The 20,123-nt window shown below is 40.3% G+C and overlaps 1 protein-coding gene across 2 annotated transcripts in view; it reads left to right on the top strand.

Moving 5' to 3' along the window:
• The window catches only part of inpp5a (inositol polyphosphate-5-phosphatase A), a 224,810-nt gene that overhangs the window by 140,240 nt on the left and 64,447 nt on the right, over positions 1-20,123 (top strand). For both annotated transcript variants that reach the window (XM_023328035.1, XM_005795167.3), the window contains exons 5-8: positions 5,762-5,825; positions 9,110-9,213; positions 17,182-17,234; positions 18,003-18,122. In XM_023328035.1, the coding sequence (XP_023183803.1) occupies positions 5,762-5,825; positions 9,110-9,213; positions 17,182-17,234; positions 18,003-18,122 (341 nt within the window). The remainder of the gene's footprint in view (positions 1-5,761; positions 5,826-9,109; positions 9,214-17,181; positions 17,235-18,002; positions 18,123-20,123) is intronic.

The raw sequence follows: 20,123 nt of genomic DNA, 5'->3' as shown, positions 1-20,123 counted from the left end.
ATTGTACAGCTGTGTGTCATTTGATCGTATCGAATCCACAGCTCCTCTGTAAAATTGCCGACTACATTTTCCCCAAAATGCCACACAGGTAGCCTCTCCAATGCCTGAATAAGACACCAACTTCTCTGATTGCTGATAGTTGAGTGCTAGCATCATGTCTGAATTATGAGCATATTTCATGTAACTGTTTACATCCGTCACTGCCATGATTTTTAAAAACCTATCTTGTGAACAAGTCTACTCATGTGTGATTTTATTTGCATTCCTTATTAAATGGAAACGTTGCAATTGCAAAATTATGTTGTTTTTTTACATTAGAAGATTAAAGCCAAAGACTTTTGCACATTTGTAATGGAAACATATCTACTGATGACGTCTTTCTGCCGAAACTGCCAACTCCTATTTTTATAGAGATGACCTCACTGATAGTTGTTACTTTGCCTGTTAAATCCAAGACACTTTTCCGCTTTAAACCTTTTTGGACCCTCACCATCAAACCCACTAAGACTGAGCATCTGCAGGAGCGGCAGAGCATTACCCTCTGAAGTCTCACGGTGACACCGCCATGACACCGGAGTGTGTCGGCCCCCGTGGGATTGACCACTCTTCCCTGAGCGCAGATTGGAGGCGAGACCTTGAGGAAAAATTATTACTTTTATGTTTGCTTTATGGCTCATTTTTCACATTAAACGCAGAAAATCTATGCGGGGGTCACAGAACATCTGCTTCTCCCCACTGTCCCGCGGCGCTTTTTGCAACCTCTGGTATTGATGAAACATTCAGCGGAGCAAAGTATGCGGGCTATGTACTGCTGCTTTCAACTCTCTATTTTCCACCAGCAAGTCTATTGGGACTTGTTCAGCTCGTATCTGCTGGGCTTTTGGAAATGTCAGCCACACACACGCCCACACACGCACACGCACACACAAAGAGAGTAGTGCACAAAGCCAGGCCTGTGTCAGTGTGTCCTTATCTGTGAGCCGACATGACTTGTGATAAGAGATAGCATTGCCAGAACAGGTCATAAAATCCCAGCTTTTATGGCTCGGTTATTGTCTTTCTGTCTACAATTATAGCGATTACTCATTTCCCCTCACCTGCTCCCCCCGCGGCCCTCACAGCGCACTTAATAGACTGCATTTTACTAATGGAAAATTAAGTAGGCGCCTTGGCAGTGAGGTTTATAAATATGTAAAATAATCTTTTAATTATTTCAAGTGAATCTGGCAGCTAATCAATAAAGAGGGACGTGACAAACATACGTTTGACACGGGCCATTGTAAAGTCACTGGTAAGAGATAAGCACAGCCTGTCAGCGCAGTCCGGCCCTAATGAATATTTTGAGGCTGTCATGTGAGGAGAGAAATGGATTAATTGTGGCCCCTGCTAATATAATGGCTCCTTCATGAAGAGTGCAGGAGAGAGGAAGAGGAGCAGGAGGAGGAGGAAGGAGCGCGGTGGCTGCTGGGTTCAGAACCCCAGCGTCAAATGAATATTTATGAGGGTTGGGGTTAAGTAGATTTTTGCGATTACACGGGTAGCCACTTAGGCACGGCTGTTTATCATTTGTTTGATAATTGATTTAGCCGGTGTCATATTAATTTTGTTTATAGTCGTCTGATCTGGATCTCCTGCAGAAGCTCCACCTTCCTCTGAAATCTACACATTGAGGATTTTTAATTTGAAAAATGCTTTAGGAAAAACCTTGTTAGATTTTCTATTTTGCGATAATTTTGATCTTTGTATTGTTTACAATAAAATAGAAAAATTTAACATTTTAATGACAGTAAAACACAGAATTGACAGTTATTTTATTGAAGACTTCAGCCATTACTTACATGTAGATAAAGTCCGTTTCTGGTTGTACCAAGGTTGAAAAAGGCCCAAAGCTGCTGAAATTCTTAGAAATAGCATTTTTATGGTTCAAATGCCGAGAGTTTTCTCTTGCTGCGTCATAGAATACTGCTCCTCCCCCACCTGAAACCTTCTAGATTAATTTTACATATTTCCTAGACAGTTTTAAAAATATTTTTTGACATTGAAGAAAAGAAAAGGATAATTTTTCATTGGTAAAGGTGTACATTAAGATGTAAACAGATATTCTATGAATTATAATGTGAAAAAAAGCTCCAAACTTTACTGAGATTATAAAGTTGGTCATTTTTCAACAAACAAATGCCAGAAGTTATTGGTAAACTAATTAAATCAGAATGATCTCTGAAGTCCTGCAGCATGTCTGGATCGAGTTTGGACTCGGTTCAGGAAAAGAGTCCAGCTCTTCCACTTCCACTCAGCAAAATGTCCAGATGTGGATGTTTGTTATTTACAACTTTAATCTTAGAGAACTTTTGGCACTTTGTATCTCAAATGTCTGACTTTGTAATACCAGACACTATCTTAGTTTTAATATTAATACATTTATGTCTTTACTCTGGAAAATTATCTTCTTTTTCCTTGCAAATTTCCAACATTTCGACATCACAGAAAATGAAAATGCACATTTTCATTTTGCATTGGAATTATGCAAAATGAATGTACTTTTTTTTTAGGGTTTTTTGATAGAAATTTAAACCTTCCTTTATTTATTTGTTTATTTTTTGATTCACAATAACCCTAATATTCTGTTGTATAAAACAGACCATAGAAATGCTAAATCTTTTCACAAAAACTTTAACAATTATACATTTTTTAAATTATTATTTTAACCACAATATGTCCTAATTTTTTTCAGCAGTGGGAAAAACAGTTTCTTTTCAACCTGAAATTAAAAGCAGTTACATCATGTTATCCTTTTTCCTGTAAATGTCATGTCTGTGGACTTTTTTCAAGGTTAGCAATATATCATGAGAGTCTCCTACATGTGAAGTCCATCTATTTTCTGTCGATCAACTGTGCTTGGACCCGTCAGATAAATTGCAGAGTGCAGTTTAATTTGTTATTTAAAAAGATATGCACCTTTTGTCTCTTTATTTTTGCTTCACCAACCTCTGAAAAATTCCCATAAACAACAGCACTTAGCATGGTGCCACTGCCTTGACAAATGGCACCCGTCTCCCTCCCTGCCTGTGTTTTCCTATTTATCTCCCAGTCTGGTTTTGGCACCTTTAAGGTGAAAGACAACATAAAGAGAAGCAAGCACAAATAAAGCCCAGCAGCCGCCTTCCTGGAAGCCGCTCTCTGAAGTTTTGACCTTGAGTCTCGCCTTCCTTCATCACAGCTGGGAAGAGGGAATGACGAAGGGAAAGGGGAGGGAGTGGGTGGCACGGCGGAGGTTCGGGTCACCAGCCGCAGTTCTCATCAATTAAATGCACGCCGGTGTTTTGTGTCGGCTGAACTTATATGTCAAGGAGATGGGCAGGACCTCATGTTTGTGCTTTTGACAAATCAGCAAATGTTTAATCTCAAGATGTGCCGGCGAACATAAATAATGCAGAGGAACGCCGTCCCCCGCGTAGGAAAAGACGAGAAAAGATAAAATCCTGCCTCATGCCGCCTGATTTTTTTCCTTTAGCTCTTCTCCCCTTATCATAAACTCTGCCTTACGAAAGTAGTCACGCCTTTTGGACCATTTCTGATTTTTGTTATGCTACAAACCTAAGTTCTTTGGATTGTATTCAACAGACAATATGGCTGAAAAACGTATCATGATTGAAGAAGTCAGTATTGATCATTTTTGATTAGTGTTTGTTTTAAATATCTGAAATATTGCCAAACTGCCACAGTTTTCACACCACACCATTGTTTTTTTATTTTTAAGTAGCTATGAAGCAGAGTGGAGGAGCCTTAAACTGGATCCTAGTTCAGTCAGTAGTCTATATTTTAGTTCCAACTAGTCCGAACCAGAAGTTATCCACACCACCGAACCGCCATCTTGGCAACACAAAGCATAGATGAACCATGACTTCAAGACCAACAGGAAGAAAGTATATGAGAAAAAAAAGCTTAAGGCTTTATAGTTGTTTATAAGTTAAATAGGAACGAGGCAAGAGCTAGCTGTAAGCCTGCGGCTTGTTTATTGTTGCCATTTCAACTCCATAGCAACTGCCATGTCAGTTAGTTACGAAAACCTACCAAGATGGCTGCCAGATACAAAGGATCCCAGAAGTGTGATGTCAGATGAGGACTACGTATTGAATATTGTTGTTATTGATCACATGTCTAATTCAATACAGAAAGTAGTGTGTAATTGTGAAATGAAAGATAAATTGCACATCATTTTCAAATGTTTCAGCATCTGTTTGTAGCGTTCTTCAGTCGATACTGTGTGGAACCACATTTTGCTGCAAACATCTTCATATTAGATCGAGAACATCTTTGAGCATCAGCTTTGACGTCTTGCCACTAAATCTCATTTGGATTTAGATCTATGCTTTGACTAGACCGTTCTAATTAGGTATGCACCAATAAATTGACCCGAATTTCCTTAATTTTGGGAAATTGGCGATCGGCAGATACATGCGAAGCATCTGCAACTGCTGTGAGAGAGAATAACTGAGTTTTTCTTTAAAAAAATAATAGTCATCAGAATTGAATTAATCAAGCTCATTTTGATTTATCATTTGATTAATTGCTTATTGCAACAGGCTTATCTCTATACCTTTTCAATATCAGGACTGATATAGATGTTAATATTAGACTGGTGCATCTCTACTCTGAATTTTTTTTTTTTTATTCACCAACATTTTCATATTTGCATCTAACTTAGTTGTTTGTGTCCTCTGTTCTGTTTTTATTTTGTTGGATCAGCTCTTTCCAGTAGAACTGACTCACCAGCCTTCGCCTCAGTGTTTGCTCGGGGGTGTTGGTGGTGGCTGGGAGGGGGACAGAGACTTATCCTGAGCCAAAGGCCTGCTATCTCAAAGACACAGGGGATTGAGCTTGAGCTTAGCCTCCATTTGCCCTAAATGTAAAGAGGCCAACAGAAAGCAGTGTAGTGGAGTGTGAACCGCATCAAATCCCCCCCATTGCCGCTTTCCCACTTCTTCCCACAGACTTTGATTGGCTCGTCCACCGACTGGGAAAGTTTCCTGATTGTTCGGAGGCAAAATTAAGATTTTAAGCCTATTGAAGTTGATCTTTGCTCATTGAAAAGTCCATCTGAATGTGTGCTCTGAAAGGGTAAATTGTTGCATTGGAGGAGTGCAGAAAAAAGGCAAAGTGTACTGTACTGGGAGGACGCTGCACCTGTCGCTGTGCAGCTGATGGTGTGTAGTGGTTCTGGTGGAGTGGGTCTGTCCGGCTGCGTTGCCATCCTTATGAAGTCAGTCGTTTAATTAGAGAGACAGGCTGAAGGTTTTAAACGCACTATGAAGAGCGGCAGCTGTTTTAAACTTGAGCTAATTAATCACAATAATGTAGAGCAACAGTTGCTATGGTAACGGCATTGCTGATGTCTTTTCAACCTGACATCGTGTTGGACCTGAACAAGCTGCGGCAACATCCGTCCGTCCGTCCGTCCGTCCGTCCGTCCATCCATCCATCCGTTCACTCACTCACTCACTCACTCACTCACTCACTCACTCACTCACTCACTCACTCACTCACTCACTCACTCACTCACTCACTCACTCACTCACTCACTCACTCACTCACTCACTCACTGCTTTTGAAGGCTCCATGTTTATGTTCTGATCATTAAATAAAGATTTGTTCTGAATTCCTGCTGATGTTTTTGTATTTATTCTAAATGTTTCAGTCAGTCCTTGAATTCGTTCTCTGCAGTATCAACCATCTAACATGGTTTTCTCTTCTCTCTCTGCAGGCTCTTGGAAGTTTCTACTTTATCCACGATTCTCTGAAAAACGTCTCTGAGTTTGATTTCGAAGGTGAGACCCCCCGTCCCACCCTACACACACACACACACCACAGATACATCACCAATCCCTAGAAATGAATCCTCGTGTCGATCCCATTTACCGGCTATTCTTGCTTCCATCAGAACCAGTCAGCTAAGATTGGCTCTTCAGATAATACGGAGGCAGCAGGACCGGATGGTAATGCTTATTAATATTAGGATTTAATTCATACAGTTTCGGGGCTGCCAGTAATGGCGTTCTACAAGTTATTGGACAGTTACAGCGGTCTCATCAGCCCGCCGTGTCAGAGGGCCTCGGGGTCCGGCGACCGCGCTAATTAAAGAAAGGATATAGATGTGGAGGCGCCTCACTTCCTATTAGACACCAGATCAGCTTTAGCACCAGTGAAGGACAGGGCGGCGGCGTGGGGGAGGGGTCACACACATCTACAGGCAGTCGAAGAACTTCAGTCAGAAATGTTATATTTTGATCATTTTCTGCAGTGGAATTGAAATGTTCAGAACCATAAATGTTAAAATAATAACCATTTTACTCTCTAATTTAACTCATATCTGGGTTTACCTGTACTCTGTGTTTTGTTTTTTGTATATTTGTTTCCTTGTAGTTGTGAAAAATGTCCCTTAGGAAAAGACAAATAAATTCTGATTAAAAGTAACATTAAATTATTTTTCAACTAGGTAAAATATGTTATGAGCTGGCTTTTGCTTCCTGTAAAGTTTCATTGCAAGATGGAATGCAACGCAACAATTACACCTTCCTAATATTTGTAAGTGCTATACATACAGTATATAAAAACATGTTTTAACAGCAATCAACTACCAATAAATTCTCATACATTGTCCATTTAATCCTGAGAAAACACATAATAAAGGTTATAAAAATAGCACTTATCTACCTCATTGTGTTTTTTACATGTTTTTGAGTGTTCAAACCATCGTGTGTTACAATAAAATCACAAAATAGAAAAATCTAAACAAAAAAAACAACAAAACACTCATCTGGTTGCATGAGTGTGTGCTTTTGGATTGAGTTGTCACATTGTGTTTGCTTGTAGTCTGTCTGGATCCCAGAAAAGTCTGTCTGAGTGACAGGATGTTTTGTCCACTCAGATTGTGACAACACGTCTTTTCCACAACCCTAAAGTCAGATTTGGTTCTGAACACTGGCTGGACCATTCCAAAAAAAATTCATCTTCTCGGGGCGTGCTGTGGTGGCGCAGGGGGTTAACACGCCCCACGCTTGGAGGCCTTAGTCCTGGACGCGGACGTCGTGGGTTCGACTCCCGGTCCCACCGACCTTTGCCGCATGTCTTCCCCCCTCTCCTTGGCCTCTTTCGTGTCTGCCTACTGTCGCAAAAAATACAAGCCACTAGCGCCGCAAAAACTCTTCGGAGAAAAAAATGGAAATGCAGGTTTAGACAATTGTTCCCTCTGGTTTTGGATGCTGTGCAGCTGGAAGAATTTTTGAAATTACATTTCTACTTTTGGATAACTGACCTGATGCGTAACGTTGACAAAGTATTGTTTTTATATTTGGGAGCAGTTGATTAGCTCAAATAATACCTAAACTATGACCCCAAATCACAGAGGAGTTGAAACGCAGGCTTCCTGGATGCAGAGCCCAGAGAAAAGGGGGAAGTCTTGGCCAGAAAGAGACTTAAAGTGAAGCAGCAAGAGCAAATAAAGGTGGATTGGCAGTACTGGTGTCAAGCAGAACATGTTACTGTTTAATATCGAATTGCCCGAATATTGAGCTGTTAGCATTTCATGACATTAATGAGACTGTCATACGCCAAAAGTCTTCAGTCAGAGGTTTCATCAGTTTAGTTGGAACACTGACTGCTACAGGGGATTCTTCGGATCCACAGCATCAGCAACCACAACCTTTCTTTGAAGATGCTTGGATGAAATGAGTTATTACATTTGATTTCCATTTGGGGTAAACAAAGTATTTTTTCAGTTGGATGACCTAATTTTGTTCACAAACTAATAATCAATCCAAACTTTCATTACCCAACATTCTGTGCCACTCATCCATTCATCACATGCTACAGCTATTTTACCATCTTGTGATACTGACATGTAATTTTGGTGTTACTTATTGAGAGAATCTGCATTTCTGAGAAAAATCTACGAGTAGCAATCTCATGTTCATCTTCAAGGTTATACTTCACAACCCAAAAGCCAATGGTTTGTGATGAATCTCGATGGTCGCAGTAAAATATTGCAGTGAACATTTACCTCAGCTTTGCCGTGGCTCACTCAATAGTCCTGGCAGCATAAGATCATCTGTTTTAGTTACACCCCAGGTTGGAACCGTGAAATCTGGCTTGTCACATTTTTTAAAGCATGAATGTGACATCAAGTGTTCACCATTTACCGCCCGGGTTCTGCGCTCACCTGCGTCGAGGTTCCACCTGTTATTTTCCTCAAAATAAGATCAGACAACAACACTCAAATAAGAGTTTTGATGTTTGTGTGTCGATTCAGAATTGTTTGTATCGGCAACACATCAAAAATTTATTTTAGGCACCCACTACTAATTTCTGAATGTTTTCAGTGTCTATTTGGTATTCAAATATTTATATATAAATATAGAGCGATTTAAGTCTGTAGAATTATATTAGAGCAGCTTAACTTTATTTCAGGTTAATTAAATTCTCTCTATTCTGTGGCAGGTGTGAGCTCTGATTGCTGAAATTGAATCGAAAGGTTGATTTAGGGTTTGAACACTTATGCAACCAGGTTAATGCTCCTCTTTGTGTTTCTTTTCCGTCCTTGTTGAATTTTTTAAGATTTGTCTCATGTTACGCAGAAAAAAGCTCCAAATTGATTACATTCTTTACATCATGTAAACACAACATTTTAGCCTTTGTATGTGTTGTTCATTCTTTAAAAATTTTTTTTTGTTTTTCTTGATTTAAGAGAATCCATGTTTTAATTTTGGCTTCATATTATGAGATCAATACAGCTATTTTATTACATATATCACCACTTATTAAACTGCTTATCTTTCATTCACAGACATTAAATATTATATTCACATTAAAACAAACGCTGTATTCTTGTAGCTGCTCCTCATTTTAATTCTCTTCCTGAAGTTCTTCAGTCTCACCAGCAGGTGGTGCAGTTGCCACTTCAGCAGCCTGAGCAGTTAGAAGATTCAGACTCACTATTATTAACCAATCTGTTTTTGTGACATTTCTCTCTTTTTTATCCTTTTTTCTCCTTCTCTTCTTCCTCCTTCTGTCCTTCTCCGTCTCACCTCTTCCTCCTCCTCTTCTTCCTCTTCAGCCGGCATGTTTCAGAAGGTGACCGGGAAGGAAATCCGCACAATAAGGCAGCAGAAGTCACCCATGGTGCAGAAGGAGAAGTTCCCAGCGGACTTCTTTCCACAGGTGGGAAGAAATAAAGTTCAGAAACACAAGAATACATTTTTTAACTAAATATTTTTGTGTTTTTCCTTCATTTTAGATAAAAAAAAGAGTTAGATCTTTCATATGTATGCTCAGTTTTAACATGAATTACACCTAAAAAGAAAAAGGTCCTGGTTGCTTCCCGCTGATCGCTCCGCTGTGTTCGGTTTTCCCGTCAGACGGCGAGCCGCACGCACAGTGCCGCAGTGCTGATGTAGTAATAAAGAGTACGGCGGCCCTCGTGTCATCCCTGCGCTCCCTGCTCATCCGTCAACCATGCTCCGACGGTCGCCTCCGCGAATATATGCAAAACAGATGGATACGGCCCCTTCACACACTTCCCCTCAATTTTCGTCTCTTTCACACACTTTCGGACCCCAACAAACACACATATACACCCCCACACACGCGCGTGCTTCCCCACTACTTCCTTGTACATCCTAGAGATCCATAGAAGCAGCTTCAGGATCTCCTGATCTAAAAACAATTAAGGAGTGAAAACATTAAAGACGAAGGCCCAAAAACAGCGTGAGAAGGATGAGTGGGAGTGTGTGTGTGGGTGTGTGTGTGTGTGTGTGTGTGTGTGTGTGTGTGTGTGTGTGTGTATGGGGCAAGCAGATGAGAAAAGTTTTGGCCCGTGATAGATGTCTCTTCCCCAGCCTGCGTATGAATCTGGGATGATGCTCCAGAGAGCACCACTCCACATAATGTTAGCCCATTTAAAAAGAGCAGATTTGTGTAGTCTATCAGGGTCGCAGAGTATTTTCCCCCTCCCTCTCCTTCTCCCTCCTCCTGCGACCCCTCCGTAGTGAGAAATTGGTTGTTATCATAGATCACAGATACTGCTCAAACCTCTTATGAAAGATGAATTAATTTCACTAATGCTTTAATGCAAAGCTCTCATGAGGGAGGCAGACTGGTGATAACCCCTGCCTCGTCCCCGCTTCCTCCACCGCTGATTTATGCCCTCTTTTAGTAGATGAAACTGCCTAGATTTGCCATCCATCTGCAGCTTTGAGGAATCCCATTACTCCAGAGGAGGGGTGCACGGGGAGGGCTGTTGGATCGGAGGGGACGCCGTGTGGAGTCCAAAGCGGATCGTTTAAGTTTTGGGGCTCACACAGCTTGAGATCTGTGGAGAAACTTTGGTGACAAATGTTAAAGGAGGAGCTAATTTCCACCTTCAAATGGTTCATCTGATGAAGATTACAGAGTGACGAATCAGGTGTCCATGTCTTACCTTTGGAAGAAAACATTACAAGTCTGTCAAAATACCTCAGATGAGTGGGAATCATTTTCAACAGTCTATTATCATCAGCTGCGTTTCAATTACAAATGTGCACAAAACTTTGTCAATATTCTGCTAATGTCAAAAAACACAATTTTGCATTTTCCATTTTTCCAATAACTAAGAAATAGAATTACAATCACACACAAATAAGTTTGTTCATGCGATAAGTCATTTAAAAATGCCCTGTCATCATCCTTCTATCACTTCCTGTCGTCTTCTTCATCTTTTCCACCAGAAGTGACATCCAGTTACAACAACTGCTCTTTAGATCTCTGTGAAAAGGAGCAAACATCCTTCCAGCTGCACAGCATCTAAAATAAAGGAGTAATAGGAGAATCACTGTCTAAAGAAGTAATGCCTCAGCCAAAAAAAAGGTGTCTGCCAAATAACAACTAACATAACCAAGCAAAAGAAAAGTAACAATTATTTCTATTCCTCAAAAAAGACTCAAAAAACTGCTGATTGTTATTTTTATTGTTGTATGTTATGGGGTTGACGATCCATTCAGTTCATCATAACGTCTGCATCAGATGTTAGCAATATTTTAGAATTTGTTTTATTTTTTCAAGATTATTCAAAATTGCAGTTCTGGTTTGATTTGTTCATTTATTAAAGATTTTAAGCTGTTTCATTTTTAAGGTGTTCCTAATGCCAATATAGCAGTAGAATGACTCAGAGCAGTCTTTTCACAAAGGTTTCATGAATTATAAATGGTGCTTTAACGAATCTCTGTGTTCAGTAAAATGATTCAGTTCAGATTAACTTCTTCAGTTTTTATGTGTTTTGAACCAAAGAGAAAGAAATTGAGATCTGTCTCTTTAAAACCTCTTTAAGGAGTGGTGATGATCCACACACATCCTCAAACAAAGCTTAAAATAATACAGCACAGCTGTCTTTAAACACAATAAAACAACATTTTTAATCTGAGAATCTCATACCAAATAAACAGCTGAGGTGTTTATAGTAAATTGAATTCAATTGGTGGAAAAAAGTTCATGAATTTGGACAAATTGGGCTGATTTCAAGCAACAATGCTGACCATCATTTCTTTTTCCCAGCCGGCCCCTGAGTCGTAGCTACACGGCAACAAGAAAGAGAAAGGAGGACATTTATTGAAATGCTGAATAAAACGGAATTGGCCCAAATTGTGGGGCACATTTCTCTTGAAAGGCTTCTGTGATGGATTTGGACGTCTTGTCATTCTCCGTTGTTCCGTCCATCTCCACCTTCCCTCGTGGGAGCGAATGTAAATACTCCTTTGGCGCTACATGCGTCCAAAAGCCACTGCATCATAAGGATTTGTCATTGCCTAATATAAATAAAGTATACGACCCAGACCTTAATGTGCCCTTGGTATTGATTGTTTTACACAGGCGTGGAGGGGGAGAAAAATAAGTGAGAGAAAGGAAGAAATTAACAGACAGGCTGTAGATCAACATCTATATGAGTTTGTTGTTTGGCACCATCAGCGCGTCCATAAAAGCACCAACTTTTCATACCCTTTTAGTGCCCCCTGTAGTAAGCTTCTGTTTCAGCACTTTGATTACTTTAAAGTTCAGACCTCCATGGAAGTTAACTTCCTTCCTGTTTCCTCCCCTCCCTCCGCCGTGATTCATGTTTACGTTAAGGAGATGAAGTCATTTAAAGCGGCGTCGCTTGTAAAACGCTCGCCGCGTTTATCACCAGACAAGACACCTGTGACACGGATGCCGTCCTCCGTGACAGGCGTGATCCATGAGACGGCGAGGAGCTCTCAAATGAGAGGCTAATGTCGAGATGAAGGCTTGCCGAGCTCATTTTCGCAAATAGAAGGCGAGTAAACTCTGCTGCAGGGAGTCGCTTTGCGGCTGTAAACCCTGTGAGGGGCCCTTCTGTTATTTAGTGGGTCCCCTTGCAAGATGATGGAATAAGGATAGATGTGATCGTCTACCGAGGCTCAAATCAATCAGTGTTTGTGTGTATTACTTATTACTGGCTGTGCATTTCTGTCCCGCACCACTAAAACACCCCCATCCCCTTCCAAACATCATCCTGCCATAATGTTATTTATGGGGGTCAGGCTTTCAGCTGGAATATACAAAAGGTCAAAGAATCAAAAGAGATGGACCAGGAAATAGTTGTAGGAGGGTGTTGTGAGGCTCTTATAATATATCCTGACATTTAAAAAAAATATTCTGTAGTCACAGTTGTGTAGTTTTTAAGTTGTGGGATAAAGAGAATGCCTTGTAGCTGTTTTAAAATTAGACATACTATCCCACAAATGATGAAAATCCCATTTTGGCACCCAAACGCAACAACAGATCCACATTAAATCTCTGAAAAATAGAAGTACACTCCATGATCGATAGGCTTCAGTCATGGAGTGTATTCGATTTATCTATTAGTCAAATAATCCTCAGCTGGTTTAGTAAACGATTCATCGTTAACTGTCGTACACAAACTTCAAAAACGCCAGTTGCTGAAAGAACAACATATTCAGAGCAGTGATTAAGCCAAAACTGTACAAAAATATATGCATTTTGCATTTAAGATTTAAAAAAAAACTTCCCTTTTCTGAGTCTGAAATTAAACTTTAAGAAGATTAGAAGATGTTTTAGTAGTTTTTCACTTGTGAATAGTCTTCATCGAAGTGCAGTGCTGAACTTCAGATGGTTTGGAAATGGCCTTGGAGCCCTTCCCAGATTGATGGTCAATGCTGATGTCTTTCTAGGTTTGAACTGAGCCTGCTTTCATAGACAGTCTTTCCAGGATTTTGCTATCGTGATTTTTTTTTTGCTATCAAAGTCACAAATTTTGTGCTGCTACTATTTGCTATGTCCTTTGCGCTTATTTATGACCGTAAATATGACTTTATGTTACTCACTATATTAATCACAGACTATTAGTCGACATCAAGAACACATTAGGCAGCAGTTTTGTAGACGTAAGAAGTACTGCCACCTTCAAGTGGGAGTTAGCAGTCACTTAAACCCAATGGTCTTGACCAATTTGGCAAACAATTTATTCAAAAATACTCAAAATTATTAATTGGCAAGAAACAAATACAGAGAGTTGTTAATTTTGTTTTTATTTTTTTGTGAATTTCCACAATCCTGGAACTGTGGAAAACTGGAGGGACTAATATATAGTTGGGTTGAATCTGTTATGTTTTTTCTGCACAGTTTAGGTCAGATTTAAATCGTTTTAGAACTGAGAGGAGGTGTGCTTTCTTTTCGTCATGACGGTATTCTCTTGAATGCGTCATTTTTCTTCCATCTTTTACCCGTCTGTGTGGGTCCGTGCTTGGCGGTCAGTCTGTGCATTGCCCAACGTCCTCCGGACGCGACCCGCTCTGCAGCCGCCGTTCATCACTGTCGCAGGCGGAGACGCCATCACTGACCTGTGGAAGCTGAGCCAATGTCACCCTGAGCCTCGTGGCCTTCCTGCTGCCCCGCGCACCCCCCATCAAGCCCCCACCCACATCCGGGGATGACATTATTATTTGGAGCCAACATGTCACTCCATCAGTTTATTGTTTTTAGGACTGCAACTGATGGTTATTTCAGTTATTGATTAGTCTATCGATTATTCTGACTATTAATAAATTATCCTTACCGATTAATTGATCGATTAGTCACTTGTCTCGGTTATTAATCAATTATTCTGACGATTAATCGGATAAAAATAGCACATTATGCAGAGTTTTGATTTAAACTTTTTTGATATATCAAATACATTAAAAGGTGCAAAGAAATAATTAAATTCCTTTTTAATGTCAGAAAATAAACATTTTGTTCCCTCAAATGCAACGACGAATCATTAAATTAGTGTACGCTTGATTATTTGTAACAAAGAATCCATATGGAGCTTAAAATATACTTCTAACATCAACATGTGAAAAGCTGAGCTGTTTCTGCTTGACCTAGCATCAATACAGTGTAGGGCACATCTCTTAATTACATTTTAAATTACTGATTAGTAAATGAATAGCAAAAGGTTCTTTTGCTAAGGTTCTTTTGAATTAGAAGTTAAAACTTTGCCACTTAATGAGTTCTGCGTAGAACATATTTACAGAAAAAAATGTTAATTTTGATGTAAATCCAAAATGTTTGTCTCTTTGAACAGTTTGGTTTAATTACTGCTTTGAGTTTGTTGTTCTTTCAGCAAAATGGCCTTTTTGAGTATGTATACTCCAGCTAACGATTAATCGATAACTAAATTCAATCGATTCATCACGATTAATCCCATTAATCGTTTCAGCCCTATCTTTTTTCACTTGATAAATGGATTTCAATTCTGGCATTTTGGTTGTTTATGCATAATGTACAGCGTACCTGTATTGCAACCAAATCATGACGTCTTCCTGTCAGCTAATGCAGCAAGATGCTATCCCAAACTGGACTCTTGTCTCAGACTGAACCGGTTTCATTGCCGCAATGACTGAGAGCTGCCTTTCTGTTTTAAAGTGCGAGACTTTGCCTTTGTGTGTGTTTGTGAGGAACCGGGGGGTCAATCAGTCATATGTGCAGGAAATGGGGTAATCTGCGGCCAGGTGTCAGAAAAGTGATGGATTTTAATGCTGTGATTGTAGTTAATGGCTCTTAAAATTAAATCGAGATTAATCGTCTCTGGCGGCAGTCAGATCTCGTACGAATCCCCCACCGCCATCCCTAACCTTCATCTTTCCACCTCCTCATCCTCTCTAGTGGCTTCCCTTCCTTCCACAACTTTACAGGCTGAGGGATTTGTTCCTGCTGTAAAGTAATTGTATTGTTCTGAGGACATAAAGTCTATTATGCCTGTAGTTACTCAGCCTTTATTGTGCGTGTTTCTCCTTTTTATTCACTTCCTGAGTGTGTAAGTTCAATCTGTTTTTCTAGAAGGGTGAAACTCATATCTAATTCCATTTGCTCTTTTCAAAACCACAACATTGGACGAGCGAGTTATAATTGGGCCCATGCATCCTGCAGAGGCAGTATGGATTAATTCAAGTATGCTAATGTAATTCAATTTGATACAGTTAATCTTGTACTAATGCAGATTGAAGGATGCAAGGCGCAATCAAATACCTCTTAGCCCTTTAATTTGCATCTGGGTTTTTTAAATAAAATTAGTCAATTTGTAATTATGCGACCTGACCCATAATTAGTTTATTTATCACCGCAGTTAACTCCCGGAGAGGGAGAGAGATCGACTGGAAAAGAAAGAAAGAGGTTGTGGGAAATAGAGTTATTTATCTTATTCCGAATGAGAAGACTCACAACATCAATTTGTCTCTCATTTAATAACCAGCTTCATGGTGAATCATGCGCTGTTTGATCATGTGCTGCTGGGGAACGAAGCAGCTGGTTTGATCCGATCTGTCCAGAACAAACCCGGTGAGGTCTGATCCAAACAGATCACACTGCAGTAGGTGTGACCTCTAACCTCAGCCTGGTCTGGTTTCTTTAGATCAGAAGTTATATTCTTTTTTTCATTGAGGTCCAAGACAAGTTTATTGTTATTTTATTGCAGTTTACAGGGAAAGAAATGATATTGCAAGTAAGCAAATCCAATAATTTAAGATAACATTGAAGAATCCAAAAGGGGAAACTTATAATCTGTTGACATTAAACTCACTGATATATTTGAAGTAATTATTTCTGTTAATTTTAAAGGCTGTATTATACAACCAATGGAAACTCAGAATTTTTCATAAAACTTAAAAATTATATTAAAAACTATTTTTAAAACTATTATATTATAAGTGAAACAGAAATGTTACGAAAGTTCAGTTTTTTTCATAGAAACTTATTTCAAGAAATACGTTTGGCAAAGTTACATCCAATGATATTAAAGGAAAGTGAAGTGGAAGGAAAAACTTCGACAGATTGAAGAATTTTGAGGGTGGGGGGGTTTCCATTTTTTGTGGCGCTAGTGGCTTGTATTATTTATTTATGCGACAGTAGGCAGACAGGAAAGAGGGCGGAGGACATGCGGCAAAGGTCGCCAGGACTGGGAGTCGAACCCGCGACGTCCGCGTCAAGGACTAAGGCCTCCAAACGTGGGGCGTGCTAACGCCCTGCGCCACTACAGCACGGGGGTTTTTTATAGGCCCAAATGTGAAGTTCTTATACTCTGTTACACTAAATTTTGAGACTGAAGATAAGAAAGACCATGGATGCTAGCTTCTGCGGTAGAGCTAAGATGGTTTTTCCTGTGCATATCAATGCATCCTAAAGTATATTTGGTGTTTCAAATATTGAAGAAGCCAGTCATAGTTGTTTTTTAGTCCCTCTGTCTCCAACTTCTTCGACTATACTTCAGATCAGCAGCTAGAAGGTAAAAATGTGGACGTAGTTGGGTGTTCCAAGACAATATGGATCATAAATGCATGTCAGAATTTATTTTTAAATGTAGAAAGTAGGCCGAGATTAACTTGTATCAACCCAATTGAAAATCTTTGTAATGTGCTTCAAATCCAGGTCTGTGGAGGGAAACCGACCAGTTCAAACAAGAAAAGTGAACAAATATCTTGCTCAAAAAACCTTTATCATTGAAGTTTTGTTGATGTTTTAAGCATTGCATTTCAACAAACAACTTCTGAAATGAAATACCCTTATCATCTAATAGCTTCCACTCATCTTTCTGTCAAAATTTGGCTGATAACAGGTTCTAAACCGAGTCTCTCTGTTCTGCAGTGCCAGTGGTCCAGAAAGGGATTCATCAGGACTCGATGGGGCCTTTCCAGCTGGTGAGTTTTATTAACAGCCTTCTAACAGCAACACGTCCCACCCACCTCATCACCGCTCAGCCTCGAGTCGTTGCAGCTCTATCAGCACGATTAGGGCGGCAGATCCAGCCGTGTCAGTCGCGTCTGACGTCTGCCAGGTTAGACGGGGAGAGCTCTGTACGTACCGTACCCTCTGTGGGCCCTGCGCTACCGTATTTGATTAGACGTAATCCCCTTAGTCAAGCAGCTGCATATGACAGATGACAGAAAACATTAGATGCAATTGAACCTGCACGGCATGAATAGAAACTCCCAGTGTGCAGAGGCGGCGGGGGGACGGAGGGGATTGTAATCTAATAGAGGGATGACATGAGGACTAAAGAGCTGAAACGGTAAGCATTTAATAGGGGCATGACGTTTGACAGCAGCGGCAGGGAGAGGCCGACCGGTGAAGAATAGGAGATGAGATCTGGGACGGGATAAACACGTATTGTCTAAGCCATGAATGTTGTCATTTGTTCAGGATGTCACTGCAGAATAAACCTTGAGATACGATCAATTCCTCGGACCGATACAATCAGCAGGGAGGTGTTCATCAGCACATTGAGTCGTCTTGCTCCCCCTAACAGGACAGGGTGGAAGAAGGCCAATCAGGGGCTTAAAATGTCACACGGCTTTGCTAATAAATATGCTTAAGGCCCTGTTTAAACAATAATAATTAATAATCTGCTGTAAACGTGGTGTTTTGAAGGAAATGTCCCTCACAAAGTTTTTTTTTCCCCCTCACAGTGACTTCGATCTGGTCAACGTTCACCTCTTCCATGACGCTCACAACGTTGTGGCCTGGAAGGAAAGTCCTTCCTACTACGCCGGGATCAGGCAGAAGGCCATGGACTTTGTTCTACAAAGGTAACGGACCAGCTGTTAGCAGAAAATATCACTGAACAAACAGCCATTAAACACATATTGACAAAAAAAGCAATATTTTCAGTTGAAAAAAACCTTTTGATGGTAAATTATTGAATAAATGAACATATGAGCTCAATAATAAAGGTATTTATAGCTTTTATTTTGTTATTTAGGTTATTCAACCATCAGATTGGTGCAAACTGCTGTTATATCCATTCAGGAACTCCTGATGCTTCACTGAATGTCTTTGAATAAATATTTTTTTAAGAATGTGAACCAGCGTTGGGGACATCTCTGCTGCTGCAACATGTTTAAAATTAGCATTGAGATGCTACTTTAGGTTTGAATAGCTAGCTCCTTTTAGCACAACTTGAACACAATAATCTTTCCCAATGTCCCATTAGATTGTTTTTCGAAGCAAAAGTTAGCCCTCGTTAGGCAAAGGGAAGCAGCTTTGTCGTTCATCGCTGTGGTTTGCGGATGTCGCTTGTGCGTCAGATTTATGGACGTACCGTAAATGTTCTGGTCGGAACTTTTGTATGTATTTTGATCTTTTCATCCCCCCAGAAAATCCAACTTGAACCATAACGATGCACCAGGTGGTTGCTAATTGCTGCTGGCTAGTCTGTAGGAGCTGAGTGAGGGAGTCATGGGATAGGCATAAGCTCAGAAGCTTGGAAACTGAAGGAGCTTCTTCCTTGAAGGCGGGGCTAGTTCTATCCAAGCGTTTGAAAACTGAATGGTTGCCATTGAGATTAAAGGATTTTTCCCAAACATACATAAAAGAATTAAAGCAACACTCCAGGTATGTTTTTGATGAGGGAATAACATTATAACATGATGTAAAGCTCAGAAGCGTTGATTCTACATGATAGTGTCCTTTTAATTTCTCTGCTCTTGCTGATGTTGTAATGACTCCTGTATTCAGTTCAGCCTCCATTCAAACGGGCCGTCCTATCCCCCTCCTGCTCCACGCTAACGTGATTTATGGCGTTTCCATTTGGAGTGGGGCGGGATGATGGAGTGCACGGTGCCACCCCTGCTCCCTACCTGGCCGTGCTAACTCAGAATAAAAGCCTGGTACCCGGCTCCCAGCCGCTGACCTCCCATTCAAACGCTATAAGAATGCATGACACGGCTCCCCTCCACCTCCGCTTTGAATCACTGCGTACATGCATATATGGGTGGAATACACGGCCATTTCTGCCGGCCGCTGCATTATGAGGTGCTTTCTAATCTCACAGAGGTGACATTTAGCCTGTACTTCTTTGTTGATTTAATGAATGAAGGCCTTTAATGGACAGCGGAGTGGGAGTGTTTACAGAATATAGCAGCTTTTGCCGTTTTTATCACGTAGTATTTCACCTGACATGATGTGGTTTTTAAAAGGACCTCTGTTGTTGCTCTCCTTGAAGTATTTTTCGTAGGTTTTTACGGCATACGTCATGCTTTTTCTGTGTTTTTCCTTTTTAGTGGCCTAGTAAATCCGCCTGTAGGAAAAACACAAGTGTTGAGCTTTGGAGGAAATTCTACTTTGATGTGGATGAAGAGAAAGTTAGTTTGAGACAGTGAGTTCCCTCCATCCCTCCCATATAATTTTCCACATGTAAAATTTATTAGATTTTTTCCCCCTAAGCATTATAGGAGATAAAAAATACAGTTTCTTTAATTTCCTATGAAAAATTATCCTTTTATTCCAAGACTGAGTTTGTGATGTAAAAGCTGGAGTTTATGGGTCCACATTTGTCAAAAACTAAAAAAGCAAAGGCTGCATGACAATCTCACTGCTTTCCCCACACATCACTGCAGGCTGCAGAGCAGAGAGCCGCCTTTCTGATGCGACTCAATAGTGGCTAAACGCCTTTCCTCAGCATTGTTCCCCAGAGGCCTTGAAGTACTTTGGAGATAAACACTGTTTAGCAGTTAAAAGGGCCACTAAGGAAAAGCCTTATCAGATGTATTCTCAATGGGCTGTAAGCAGCATTATTAGGCCAGACACAG

This window comes from Xiphophorus maculatus, chromosome 22 (genome assembly GCF_002775205.1).
Source record: "Xiphophorus maculatus strain JP 163 A chromosome 22, X_maculatus-5.0-male, whole genome shotgun sequence".
NCBI lineage: Eukaryota > Metazoa > Chordata > Actinopteri > Cyprinodontiformes > Poeciliidae > Xiphophorus > Xiphophorus maculatus.
The sequence above is the reverse complement of the archived record's forward strand: the minus strand, read 5'-3'. Positions and strand labels throughout refer to the sequence as shown.